This window comes from Choristoneura fumiferana, chromosome 4, assembly GCF_025370935.1.
Source record: "Choristoneura fumiferana chromosome 4, NRCan_CFum_1, whole genome shotgun sequence".
NCBI lineage: Eukaryota > Metazoa > Arthropoda > Insecta > Lepidoptera > Tortricidae > Choristoneura > Choristoneura fumiferana.
Window position 1 is genome coordinate 14,038,565 of NC_133475.1, and position 14,161 is coordinate 14,052,725.

The window sequence follows — 14,161 nt, forward strand, 5'->3', positions numbered from 1 at the left end:
AGTTCTGTCATTTAAAGACAACGAAAACAACAAATTGATACTGTAAGGTTTTTTTATTCGAGCTCTGGAATGCCAAAAATAGGTAAATAATGCAAGATGTAAGGTGAACAAAAAAATCCAATCATTTGCACATGCATTTATTTCACAATTCACACGTGCAAGTGGTACAGTTTTCAATATTGCTGATAATTATTGTATGTACCTAAATGGACCATTGCAAAATATACCTGTGTTGCACTCGAGGATATTTTTATCGAGAAAACATTTTTTTGCGAATCTTTAAGTGAAAGTATTAGTACTTACAACTTATTTACTATCCTAAGGGGCTGTTGATTAGTGTAACCTGGCGGTTAGGTGTGATGCCGTCTCTATTTGTTTTGTTCGAATAGACGGAGACGGCATCACATTTAACTGTCGGCGTAACGCTAATCAATGGATGGTGAAACAACCCCTAAGTTTAATAATAAATGGTTTATGTATTTAAGCAAAAATAATAATCATAATTATTTATTAATTAATTAACGTGACCTATAATGTACACAGCTATGACAGTAAATGATTATGATTATGAAAACAAAAGTTAAGTTATTCTAATCAAGTAGTAGCAGTACTTAGAATTTTGAGAGGAGAGTGTGCCCTACAGTGGGATGTATATGGGTTGAGATGTAATATGATGAATCAAGTACCTAATAAGTAGTTGAGTGCACATAAATCTTTTAGTAAAATCAAAAGGTAAACTATAAAACCAGCCAGTACCAGTTTCGTATTAAGTATTCAAGAGCAAGCTTGAAAAATTATAGCTAACTGTATATTGTAAAATTCATTTATATATCCGTTATGTAAGTATTCATTCATTATTCATTATTCAATAATTGTTCATGTAAACATATTTTAATTAATCTCTAAAGTCGATTTAACAATAATTAAGTAAATAAATAGAATGGTTGAATATTTAATTAAAATAAAAGGAAGATGGATTTTACAGCAACATCTAAGCCCATCGGTTTATATTGGTAGTTAAATTTGAAATAATAGCTGTCAGATAAAGTAAGCGTTAGAGCTAACATACATTGTTTATACGCGTCTATGCGTGTAAGGAAGGAGCGGTATGTAGCTCGCATGCATCAATGTAAAAGGCACTTAGTTGTGTGCACTATGGGCAGAGCACCCGAGCCATTAATTTGATCGATAAACTTACCTCTTTTAAGTACCTTAGGAAACTCTCTAATATGCAGTTCAGTTTTTAATAATTACGAGTATATGTATACATACATATTTTATAATTCTAAGATCTGGAGATAAAACCTATCTAAGTAAGAATAAGCAGCCGATCTAGACGAGTCTTAAAAGATTTCGAAAGACTTAGACTAGAACAGAAATATGAGACTTCCCGAAAATTCTCGAGGGACATCCCAAAAATTACATCGTGAATGTTATTAACGTTGCATAATAAATACGCATCAAATTTCGTGTTTATTATTCTAGCGGTCGAGATTTCGGTAAATCCCGATACCGTGGGGAAATCGGGATAAAAAGTAGCCTATGTGTTATTTCAGACTCAGCTATCTACATTCTTAATTTCATCATAATCCGTCCAGCTGTTTTAGAGTAAACACAAACTTTCGGGATGCGTTCAGATCCCAATAAGCGTACACGCAAACGTTTTCGCTTTTAAAAATCTTAGAGTTCGTGTAATATTAGTTTTGATGCTGAAACTTGAGGATTAGTTAGTTTATGAAGTATCGAACCGTAATTATTAATTTTAATATTTTTTTGTAGAAATTTAAAGTTAGATTGTATTTCCTCAAAATAGTTTCTTACCTTAATGATATTAAAGCCTAGGTCAGCAGGAGTTGCCAATTTTGAAACATTTTTTTCTAGCTGGTAGGGGATTTCGTTTATTAAAGGTCACCGAGCAAGGACCGTTTACCCTGCTCAAAATTCACGAAATATATTATTCAATACAAAGTAAAAGGTTTAATCAATTCCAGGGATGAAGGTGATTTACATGACAAAGGAAGCAACCGGTTGGCCAGCGGAGGTAAATGTTCGACAGCGACGAATAACTAAGGCCAGGTTTGAAGGTACATCATTATTTTTTTTTAGCTTTCTTCTAATCTTTCACTAAATTTTTATTACAACTTCCGTCGCTTTGAGTAGAATGTAATTGGTAACTTTGAAGTTTTTATGTTTGTAACTTTCTTGAATAATCGAATAATCTCGTTTTGATCATAAATAATTATTAGCAATAGCGAATAATGTCGTTTTGGTCATAAATAATTATTAGCTACACCGCTTATTGTAAGTTTATTGCTCTTCTGAAAGAATTAAAAAAAAATAGATAAAAATTAGCCTAAGTATGTCTATCTCCGGTTTAACTACGTTTTATCTTCACTATTATATTTCAGCAGATGGTTGAATCAGCTTGAATAAAAACCCTTATAAAGGTTCCAAAAGGAATTAACAGGGGTGTACAGACAAACAGTAACAAATTTTTACATTTTTAATTATTTTTTGTATAGGATAAAGTCAGATAAAGTAAACGTACTTAGATATGTAAATTCATCTCGGCATACTGCGTACCTATGATTTTCTTTAAATTACTAACTTTTGCCCGCAACTTCTTTCTCGAAAGTAGTAAGTCTAATGATTATCTAATATATAAAATTCTCGAGTCACAGGCAGTGATTGTGACCAAACTCCTCCAAAACGGCTTGACCGATTTTTATGAAATTTTTTGAGTATCTTCGGTAGGTCTGAGAATAGGATGTAAACTATTTTTCACACTTCTACGCGAACGGAGTCCAGCCAGGCAACAGCTAGTATTAATATAGAATTGATACAAAGTATAAGAAAAAACCTCTTTAATATTCATTCCGTGGGCATTTAAAAAAATTAAAACAGTTTTTATATAAGCATGTAATTACTTACTAACATTCCAAAGCTGAAGTTCTAATTATTAAAGTTCCGAAGATAAAGCCACTTTTAAAACAAAAGTAGTGTAATCCCTTTTATTCCCTATCCTGTAAGAATTTCGAGATATCCCTTGTTATTGCACCTCTATAACCCTCAAGAAATATGCATGGCAAACAATCTCTAGCTTTTGTAGTTATCAGGCTGTGTCATGTCAGCTAGCTAGCTAGCTATGTCAGTCAGTCAGTCTTTTGTGGGTCTAAGATTACCTAACCCAGTTAAAACAACAAACCCAGCCATTCATAACAGGCAAGGGCATAATCAATGTTTTTTCGAATAAAATACTGAAATTAATGTACCGGACGTCGTCATGGGCATGCGCTAATACTCCTAGTAACACACGTCAAGCCATTCATTAACATGATTTGGTCGGTGATCGCGTAGAAAATCGCTTTCCACTGGTCATAAAATGTAAGGGGGTCGAGTGACATTTTCCATTCATTGTGTGACCTTGACGGAACACAGTTGAATTCTCCTGTTATCTTTAAAATAGTGTTTCTTTAAAGCGAGAGAACGATCCTGCATCAATATTAGCAGAGTAGAGTTTCAGTTGATTTTGGTAAGTTCGGCTAGACTAAAATGCAAATTAGTTACTTTGCGTCAAACATTTCTGTGCGAAGATTTCAAACTGAAGGTTGTGTTCCAATTGCAGTTAGTTAAAGGACTTACTCTTGATACAAAGCTATCATAATAACCTTGAACTCGTTGACATTTTAAATAGATGCCTAACCCGAACTCTGTGTGTAAATTAATTATTAATACTCTTCAAGTTCGAGAAGGAAACTGTCTGTTGGGTGGCATTACTTATTAAGGATCTAAAATGGGTGCTTTTTCAAGTTTGAGAAACTGATTGAGTTTTATAATGGCATTGATTTAAGTAAATTGAATCAAATATTTGTCTCCCAATTGATTGTTTTTTTTCCGTTTAGAGAAGCATTACTTTATTAGTTAATTGTTTTCAATCAAGCTTGACTCGTTTGAATCTGCCATTTTAGTAATATTTGTAGCGTATTTTACAATTTCATTAGTAATCAAATAATAATCAAAATTAAAACGATTGCTCATTTTGTCACTTTTTTACAGTTGGGGTATCTGTGATTCCAGACATGTTAATACCGGTACATAAAAAGTGGTGCAGTTAAAAATGAAAATGAATATTTTTATAGCATCTATTATTAGTGTGGTATTATTGACCACGGTCAAGGCTGAGAATTTAGAAGACCACGATGCCTACATGAGTCATTTTGTAGCAGATATATGGCTAGAGGGTGCGGATGTCGTTCGAATTCTATGGCGGGATTGTGCCAAAAAAGTAAGTCGATAAAACGCAACGGAGGTACTAATACCTACTACTGCTTAAGAGGACCAGTAATTCCTCCTCACTAGTAAATAATTAATGACATCGTGGCTTTAACACTAAGTACTAAAAATGTTCCTAGCTATTGGGCGGTAGTCCACGTAAATCCGTTAATCTCCAGCGGGGAGCTCAATAATCGGCTTTCTGAGTACATACTTTGTTGAAGGGTACCAAAGGCAATTACGCGTACAGCGAGATTATTGGCACAATCATCTTTATGTATTCTGCATTAAAACTAGCCTAGCTTCTGATGGAAAAAATTGCATATGAGCTGTATAAACAGAGGGTTAAAAACCGTTTGGGTTGCACTGTAATCTAAAACCTTAATTCGTACGCTGTAAATTTAATTTAATTTCATTGTGAATTCGGCAACTGTACTCAAGCGACTATTGGTGAGCTAGAACATGTATTGCCCTCACTGATGTATTCCTAGCATTGCAACCCTTAGCATTACATGAGCTGGGTGCGAATGAATACGAGTTTGTGATAAAGAAAGAATGAAATCCCGCTCACTAATCCTGCCGTAAAGCAGCAGTGCTTGCAATGTTGTGTTTCGGCGTGGAGAGTAAGACAGCCGGTGAAATTACTGGCACGTGAGGTATCCCATCTTAGGCCTCTAGGTTGGCAACGCGTTTGCAATACCCCTGGTGTTGCAGATGTTTATGGGTGGTGGTGAACTCTTACCATACCCCACCACCTACTATACACCCACTATATAGACCCACTTGCTCGTTAGCCATCCAGTTTTATAAAAAAAAAATGAAAGAACTTACGTACTTAAGACTAAACGTAGTTTTTGTGAGGGAGTGAAACTTTTCTAGTCGTAGGTAGTTCTAATTGACTGTACAATTACAAAAAAGATCTATACTGCCAAAGTTACTAAAATATGTATACACGACTCTTTGCTTAGTATTAAGGTCGATTATACATATTTTTGTAACGTTTGCCATATCGATATCTTTGTAAATGATCGTACCTGTACTATGACTTATTCTGTGGTAGGTATATTTTATCCACAGAACTGATCATAGGAGGCATGGAAATTGTATAATTTGTGCTTCTTTTCTGAATCAATGCCGTCTATTTTCCTCTCTCACGCGGCTATACATAGGTGGGTTACTTAACTTTTTAGTGTAGCTTGTTTCCATGGTAACGTCTCCTGAGCTACAAGCATGATTTTATGGGGCACAAATACACTAAAAGTTAGGAGTTGTGACAATTTTAAGGCAATTCCAATAAATAAATTGCGACCATTTTTCTAACAAAGTGTATTACCGATGTCTTGATGTCTCTTGAGTTACGGGACAGGATAACATACACTAAAAAGTAGATTGACCCAGGTACAAAAGTCTCCTGAGTTACGGGATAGGATAACATACACTAAAAAGTTGATTGGCCCAGGTACAAAAGCCTCCTGAGTTACGGGATAGGATAACATACACTGAAAAGTTGATTGACCCAGGTACAAAAGTATCTTGAGTTACAGGACAGGATAACATACACTAAAAAGTTGATTGACCCAGGTACATAAGTCTCCTGAGTTACAGGACAGGATAACATACACTAAAAAGTTGATTGACCCAGGTACATAAGTCTCCTGAGTTACAGGACAGGATAACATACACTAAAAAGTTGATTGACCCAGGTACATAAATGCGGATACATTTTTATATGACCTCTAGGCTTTTATTATGGTGGTACTCTCCAGTAAGTAAACCTTTGCAACCATTGTCGCAATAATAATTTTTCTTTCCTATTTTTTGTCTATAGCTAGTCGATGTGAAAGACGTGATCGATCATAAAGAGTATTTCCCCAAGTTCGTGCGTTGTATGAAGCGTAAGACTCTGAGGGCTTTGGACCGGTCACTCAGTACGGATATAGTGCCCATAGCGGAAGGAGTCAACTTGGTGCGATTCGAGATGGTCGACAAGACTGGGAATATTATGCCTGACAACTTTACCAGGTAAGTCAAGGAAAAGTATCAAAATTGTGACAAAAGAGGTTCTAAGGTTTTGTTATTGTATGGCTCACCAAAAATTGTAGCAGTACCTATGATTCAGAAGAATTTCGTTTTTTCACGGAGTTTTCTCCCATGAATAACTCTTATGTCTTAACAAAACTAAAGGACTTGTTGTGATATTTACAAATAATCTAATTAATTACTCGTATTATAATAAAATCGATATTTGTTTGTGATAAATTATCATAGTTACTGTTTATAGGCGGCTTCGCGAACGTAAATCTTTAGATTCAGCAGTTGAATTGAAATTCAGGGATTTTACGAAGTTCCCGTGGGAATTCCCTAAAATTACATCAGGGTCTATATTATCATTGCATTAGAAGTAAAACAACAGTGCCTGATTTCATGACTGAGCGGATGAGATTCCGGGATTTTATCCTGATTCCGTGGGAATAACGGGATAAAAAGTAACCTATGTATTATTCCATACCTATCTGGCTATCTTTCTCTAAACTCTCTCTAAATTCACACCAAAATGTTTTAGCGCGAAGGAGTACAAACATACACACGCACACATGCTCATAAACTTTCGCAATTATAATGTTAGTAGCTTGTTAGTAGGATATGTGTGTGTGTGTGTGTGTGTGTGTGTGTGTGTGTGTGTTTAACTTCAGTAAAAAGTACCTACCTACACCTTACCTACAGCAAAGGTGTAAAATTGAAACCAAAAAATGCCAACGTGTCACTCCAAAATCCATGTCATTTTCAAAATAAATGGTCCTAAATTTATCAGTTCAATACAATGGCTTTATGGCTTAACCTATATTTTAAATTTCAGCAGATTGATGTCCGCTAAATGTTGACAGCATTACTTTTAGAGGTGAGCGACCGTGCTACGATTTGTCAACGTCATGCAAAAGAAGGTGTCGAATAAAAGTTGCGCAAATCGCTCCAATTTCAGGCAGAAATATGCTAGCATAACGTAATCTCACATATTGCTCATTTTGTCTTTTTCTAAAGGTATAAATTGGAAAAGGATACACTGAGCGTTTTTTTAACTGTACTCGTATGCTATGCTAACTGTGCAGGTTGCGAAATGCTACGCAGAAGTCGTCATTTTGTTATGTTTGTGTGTGCTCTTTGATTTGATTTATTATGCTTGTTAAAGTGTTCTTTATTTAGAGAGCATGTATTTAGAAATAATATCAACCACTAGCTTAAAATAAATTTAAAATTTTCTTAGAATTGATTGATACTTTTTCGATGTCTGAAACTCTGAATAGAGCACGAAATTAATCCACATTTCTTTTATATTACGAAATTAATTTACCCAAATAATTGCTAGAACATGGCATCGAATAACTTAGGTAGGTTTCAACTTTTAAAAGAAGACTGAAGCTGTAAAAAAATAAATAAGGTGAAGATTATTCATGGAGAAAATTATGAGACATTTTCAGAATTCGTTAGACGTACCTAATAATTACTGCAGACTTCACTTTAAAGAACAAATTAACAAACGCTGAAGTTCTCGAAGCTTCGTATTCAATTAAAAAGCAATCGAAAAAATTTAAATTGATAACCCTAGACCTAGACCTAAACCTAGATAAATTGTACTCAATAATATAAAAATTAATTAAATAATAATAAATGACACAAAAAAAATGATAATTATAACTGAATATAAAGACTGTAATTTTTCCTTTGATTGCCAACGAGAGTAATCTATAAAGATCATATAAGACCTGTCTGCTATTATACCAAGTACATCCCACTAATATTATAAATGCGAAAGTTTGTAAGTCTGTTTGTTTGTTACTTCATCACGTCTAAACCACTGTACTGATTTAGATGAAATTCGGTATACCTACAGACAGTTTGAGTACCAGGAAAAGGCAATAGGATAGTTTTATCCCGTAAAATTGCATAGTTTCCGCGGGATAGCGATAAACGAATTATACGCGGACGGAGTCGCGGGTAACGGCTAGTTGACGAATAAAGATGAAGGGTCAGTTTCCCTAAAGCTGTATCAAAAGTGATTTATGTTTTTTCTCAGTAGTATATAGATACTCATAGATTAACCTTACTTAAATTTACTAACCTTACTTTGTCCAGCAGTGGTGTAGCGGTATAGCACGCGGTACGGAATACCGAGGACCTGGGTTCGATTCCCAGTGCTGGTCTTATTTTTCTGGTTTTTCTGTGCATCTATATTTTCAGTTTGTATTTTCAATTTAGGTTTTACGGGATGACCGTAAAAGTAAAAATATGGAATTGAAATAAAAAATACAAAAAGATTCCAAAAAAAACAATCTTAACTTACTTAAATTGCTTACCTATAATAGGTTTAAAATACTTGTCTCATTTGTTGACCGATATAATTTTAACATTACCCACGTCATTACTGTTATTGTATGTACTTCTAAGGCCAAAGCCACACCAAAGGGACTGCAAATAAAAACGAGCCTACCAATTCCTAAAAGGGTCGGCAACGCACCTGTGATTCCCCTCGTGTTGCGGATGTCCATGGGCGACGGTGATCGCTCTCCATCAGGTGACCCGTCTGCTCGTTTGCCCCCTTAAATTATAAAAAAGCTAATATTAATAATTCAATTCTTTGTAAATTGACAGTATGTGGTCGGAGAAAGAATTGGAGGAAGGAGAGTGGCGTACTCTCGCCATGCAGCGAATGTCGAAAGTGCTCAGGACTCACGTTATCAAATTTGATTTGGAAGAGGGAAAAACAACAGCAAAGGGTAAACTCCTGATATTTATTTGACGAAATAACTCAATAAACGATGCTCTCGCTATATAAATCTTCGAAGATTATGCTGAAAGATTGTTAGAATATGATTTACGTAAAATGCGAGTTCGCGAAAGTTGAGTTTGTTTGGACTATTTAAATTAAGACAGGCGTTGTGAAATAATATATTAGTAAATTTAAATTTAATATATTAAAAAATATAGTAGTAGATTTTTACATATTCGATTTTTAGAGGCGGACATAGTTGGGTCAAAATTATTTTCATTGTCTTGCTTTTGACCTCGAAAAAATGGCACGGAGTTTTTTTTTATGGAACCTAGTGGCATTTTTAATTTTTCTATAGTCAAATATTACCTAGTTAACCCGAAAAAAAACATTGGCTCTACATTTTTTTTTATTTTTTAGTTAGAAGACATAAATTATATCGTGACAGAGTGGTCAGAAACAATGCAACGAAAATAATTTTGACCCAGTTACCCTCTGACATCTCTATGTAATAAATAAGTACAGGAGGCTGTCATTGACCATGGGCCTTTAAACTCAAGGTTTGATTCTACTGGCATAACTAAGCTACTTTTGATTTCAAAATTTAAACTTTTTCAAAACTTGAATAATATAATAAATAAGAAATCTTGAATAAGATAATTTATTGATCCTCAAAGTTTAATCGTTAAATCAAGGTATCGGACATGGTGGTGATATCGCTGTCTCTTGGTACAGGGGGTCTTTTAATAAGTTTTGACATCTCAGATGCATTTATCAATGTGCTGTCAATTTTATATTGTATCGCATACATTGAAAATTACATTTAACCTATAGCTACAGTGATCATATTTTCAAAAAGGTTGCAGAACAAAAGTAACTTCGTAAATTTTATTGAACCTTGGATTTAAAGGCATGGTAAGAGACTCTTTGTATAACACGCATAAATTTACGTTTTATTCATTTCATCAAACACAAAACTCTCCTTTTGAGTATCGCCGCAGTCGGGTGAAATGTACTTATTATATTTAGTAAAAATAAATTGTAAAAATTGTATAAATAGTGCCACGAGAGTTGAAGTGAATGATAATACACACCAGCTACAAAAAGACCTGATTGCACATAAGGAGAATGAATGAAACGAATGAAAATGTCAAAATCCTGCTGTCATTACACGACAAATTGTAGCTGTGTGTGTAATCATTCACTTCAACTGAACGTGAATGAGTGAACCAGTAGTACTATTGTTACCTATTTTTAGTCGAGTTCCGCGGCCGTCGCCGTCATCAGATGATGGTGATGATGATGTTCGGCATCGTTTCCATTGGCATGGTGCTCATACCTATGGGTTTCCAGTTCCTCGCCGTGCTTGGCGGAAAAGCGCTCTTGCTCGCCAAAATGGCTCTCATACTAGCCTCTATACAAGGATTGAAAAAGGTTAGCATAGGATTTCTCAACAATTAATGCAATGCGAATTAAATCACCATTTAGGTAAGGCTAATAAAAAAACTACCATCATATTCCTGAATCCGTTACACATTTCTTTAGTAAATTGATTGATTCAGGCGTTAATATGCGGAGGTCCAATCAATGAACTTCACTAATTTGCCTTGTTTCTCCGCTTCGTTCTAGTGGATAAGCAAGATAAATTAGTGTAGTTAATTTCTTTAATTTTGTAATATTCGGGACAAAAATAACATTAGTGAAACAAAATCGTTAAAATTTGAACTAAGCTTTCTTTCACACATAGTGTTAATCGTATTATTGTTGTTAAGTATTAAACAAAAATACAATTTATTAAAAAAATAATATTTTTTTAGCCTTACTAAAAAATCTACTAATATTAATCGTAAACACTTTTTTTATTTATTTATATTTAACACAAGACATATTTTATTATCAGATGTTCTATTTCACATAGTTTGGTTCGTGATCGTGGCAACGCATACCTACTTACAATAAAAAATCTAAACGTATTATGTGAAAAAGCAACATCTATAAAAACAATTAACAAAACGCAGTATGATTAAATATAACAGGCAAATCAAGGAACAGAAAAAACAAGTGGAATTGCCACAAGTCCGCCTGCATTAATATCTGTCCTAGCAAAGCATGCAAAAATATCTGACACGTTATATCGACCCTAGAAATAGAATCGTGTCAGATATTTATGCTAGGTACGCTTTGTTTTCTCAGATGTTGGTGCTGGTGACTGACCACACCGCTATCGCTAGGTACATCCACTGCCACGTTGATATACACTTAAATCTTAGAGATTATTGATTTTAACTTCGAATTTGAAATTGTAAATAAATTGTGAACCGTCTATATAATTAAAATTTTTACATGTTTGTAGTAGACGACTACATTGAAGTGTGACACTGACAATATGATGACTGCGAAGTTTGGAGAATTTTTTAGTCTTTTTGTATTGATAAAATCATGTTCAGTTATTAGGAAACCCCTCAATTTAGGAGATTTTTTTCCGACTGACGACTTGGCGCGAAAAATTACTGAATTTGAAATTAGACAAATTTTGTATACTATTTGGCATATAAGTATTATAGAACAATCACTCGTGGTGCAAGGCCATAATTTGACCGCTGCTGAACATTATTATGGGTGTTATCTATGCGTAACGACGCATTCACTTGACACATTGCCCTGCTTTATTGCCATTTCCTCTTGTTTTTTTTTATGTTCCGTTTGATAATCTCACTAATACTTTCAAAATTAAAATATTAACGTCCGCTGTATCATTATTTTACAATGTAACTACTAACACTATATGTCGACAACATTCCTTTTTAGGTAGACAATAATGATGGGTTACATGACAGAGGGAAGGTACGGTATATTCAATAATCAAACTAATCTCCTATTTAAAACTTACCAATACATAACTGCTTAACATGTGTTGATAGTGGCACCTTAGGCTTTCCTGCACGATATCTATGAAAGCATTTTGATAACCTGTTAATAGATGTTCTGTTCCAGATCGGTCCAAGTCCGCTGAATTACGGATTCTATCATTCCTATCCTCCTTATGATCATTACGAGAAGCGATCCGGAGACGACTGGCCGCCGCCGGTCGCCATGCCTGGCACGCCTCCGCCGTCACTCTCAAAACACAATTCCTGGTCTAATCTCGAAAGCGGAAACATCAAAGCTGACAGAATAGATTTAGGCGCCGTTTATACAGACGATCCTAATATAGTGAAACATAGTGATTCGAGTATGACTCAATTTATAAAAAGAAAATCAGATCCTATACTGTATCCAGTTTATAACGGTTCTCCAGATGCATCTCCATTTACTGTTATCGATTCTCCTACACCACTTTTAGATTTAACGACCACTCCAGGAGAGGTCCAAGCGGATTACACATTAGAACTCCCCTACAATGGGTTTCGTTTTCAAAGTCCCACTCCTGTCGTTTCATCTTAACGTTTTAGCTCAATTGTTTCGTTCGTTATACGACATAATTGTTAGCATTTTCCGTTATATAGCGCATATCCTTTATCCTACTCGAAATGTTTTCTACAGTCATTTTCGACCAATAAATGCACCTCCAGTGTTTGGCTTTAATCTACTCGGATTGTTCAAGTGGTTTAGGTCACTAATTCCGTTTGTTCCATTGCAATTTCCCTTTGCATACTAATGGTTCAAGATTCCAGAACATTGGCTGCTGACTATGCGTTGTTAGGAAATTATCCATCTGTAATGTAGCTTATTAAAAAATTCCAACGAAATACGTAAATATCGTGCTAAAGTAATGCAAGTAATAAACGATACTTTCATCTAGGCCGAGTGTTTCGTATATTGTCGTATAAATAGAAAATAGTCCAATTACAAAGTAAGTAGCATTTTCTTAAGTAGGCTGAATGACCGCTATCAGCAGCTAATGGATGTTTGTTAATTGCCTGACACCCTAATTGAAAACTAAGCGTATTTATATTGTAATCAGTCTTAGTACAATTTACTGGAAAGTACAGATATATTCTTAGTAACTTCTTTGATGTGAATTTAGTGTTAAAGCAACCATGTATTATATAAATAAAGTCAACATTACTTATTAAACATGTTAGCGCACGTTTGTTTTTATTTCAAAGCCTAAAATTATTTTGAAATTACCTTTTTTCAATGTAAGCTTACTTAAATATACATACATGCATTCGAACTAACACCTAGATTCTACAAAGTCAAAGTTCAATCATTTCATTTATTTACTGATATTTCAAAATATTTAGCGATTCCGTTAAACACGTTGTGTTTACTAAACTAGGTATCAAGATACTACTTGTATTTACTTGCTAAATAAACTGTTTTGTATAAACACATAACCAACCAAGGCATAAATTAGGAATACCTTTTTTATTTAGCGTACCATTCGGAGTGAATATTTAAATGTCCAAAGCCATATTCAAATTATCAGATTTCACGGGCCAGCGACCAGGCAAAATTTTACTCTGTTCATCATTCATTTTCTATGAACGCGACACTGTTATTTTTACTGCTATTTTTAGAATAATGTTCTGTATAAACTGAAATAAGTTTTTGGAAAAAATAATAATTTTAAATGCAAGCTATTTTGCTGACTGTACTTTTTGTTGACTGTACTTGTATTGTCACCCAAACTACATTTGCATATCAAATTTCAAGTCGATGCCATTAACCGTTGAAGAGTTCCGTCCTGTGGAGACGATCCTGGCCGGACTACCAAGATGTCACTACCAGATTATTGTATTGTCTCGCAATTGACGTAAGTATACCAAATTTCAAGTAAATCCAACTACTGGAAATGGGTCGAATTTATCTTGCAAGATTTGATTACAGACAGACAGACAAACAGACAACGGTGAAACTAAATAGTTTCACCTGTTCCGTTGTGCTCTGTGTTTTATTTAAAAGCTTGTGTGCTCTTCTGGTGTTGCAGGTGTCCATGGGAGACGGTAATCGTTTACCATCAGGCGATCCGTTTGCTCGTTTGCCCCCTATGCCAAAAAAATAAAAAAATAAAAAAAGCTTTTAAAATACACCACAACTCACAAGTTTGATGTTGAACATTATAATCTACCTAATTAAAAACACGTACATAATTTTATTTTTGTACACTACTCAAGCACA

At 34.5% G+C, this 14,161-nt stretch overlaps 2 protein-coding genes across 3 annotated transcripts in view; both read left to right on the plus strand.

Moving 5' to 3' along the window:
- Nucleotides 1-13,117, plus strand: part of LOC141427513 (uncharacterized) — a 35,425-nt gene extending 22,308 nt beyond the window's left edge. The window contains exons 2-10 of one of the 2 annotated variants that reach the window (XM_074087029.1): nucleotides 1,992-2,084; nucleotides 2,409-2,484; nucleotides 3,480-3,532; nucleotides 4,057-4,285; nucleotides 6,101-6,294; nucleotides 8,920-9,044; nucleotides 10,296-10,471; nucleotides 11,846-11,881; nucleotides 12,032-13,117. In XM_074087029.1, the coding sequence (XP_073943130.1) occupies nucleotides 4,118-4,285; nucleotides 6,101-6,294; nucleotides 8,920-9,044; nucleotides 10,296-10,471; nucleotides 11,846-11,881; nucleotides 12,032-12,481 (1,149 nt within the window). In that variant the 5' untranslated portion in view covers nucleotides 1,992-2,084; nucleotides 2,409-2,484; nucleotides 3,480-3,532; nucleotides 4,057-4,117 and the 3' untranslated portion in view covers nucleotides 12,482-13,117. The remainder of the gene's footprint in view (nucleotides 1-1,991; nucleotides 2,085-2,408; nucleotides 2,485-3,479; nucleotides 3,533-4,056; nucleotides 4,286-6,100; nucleotides 6,295-8,919; nucleotides 9,045-10,295; nucleotides 10,472-11,845; nucleotides 11,882-12,031) is intronic. The other variant, XM_074087030.1, reaches the window with a different exon arrangement.
- The window catches only part of LOC141427193 (uncharacterized), an 8,283-nt gene continuing 7,237 nt past the window's right edge, over nucleotides 13,116-14,161 (plus strand). Inside the window, exon 1 of the mRNA XM_074086422.1 lies at nucleotides 13,116-13,127. Within this exon, the coding sequence (XP_073942523.1) occupies nucleotides 13,116-13,127 (12 nt within the window). The remainder of the gene's footprint in view (nucleotides 13,128-14,161) is intronic.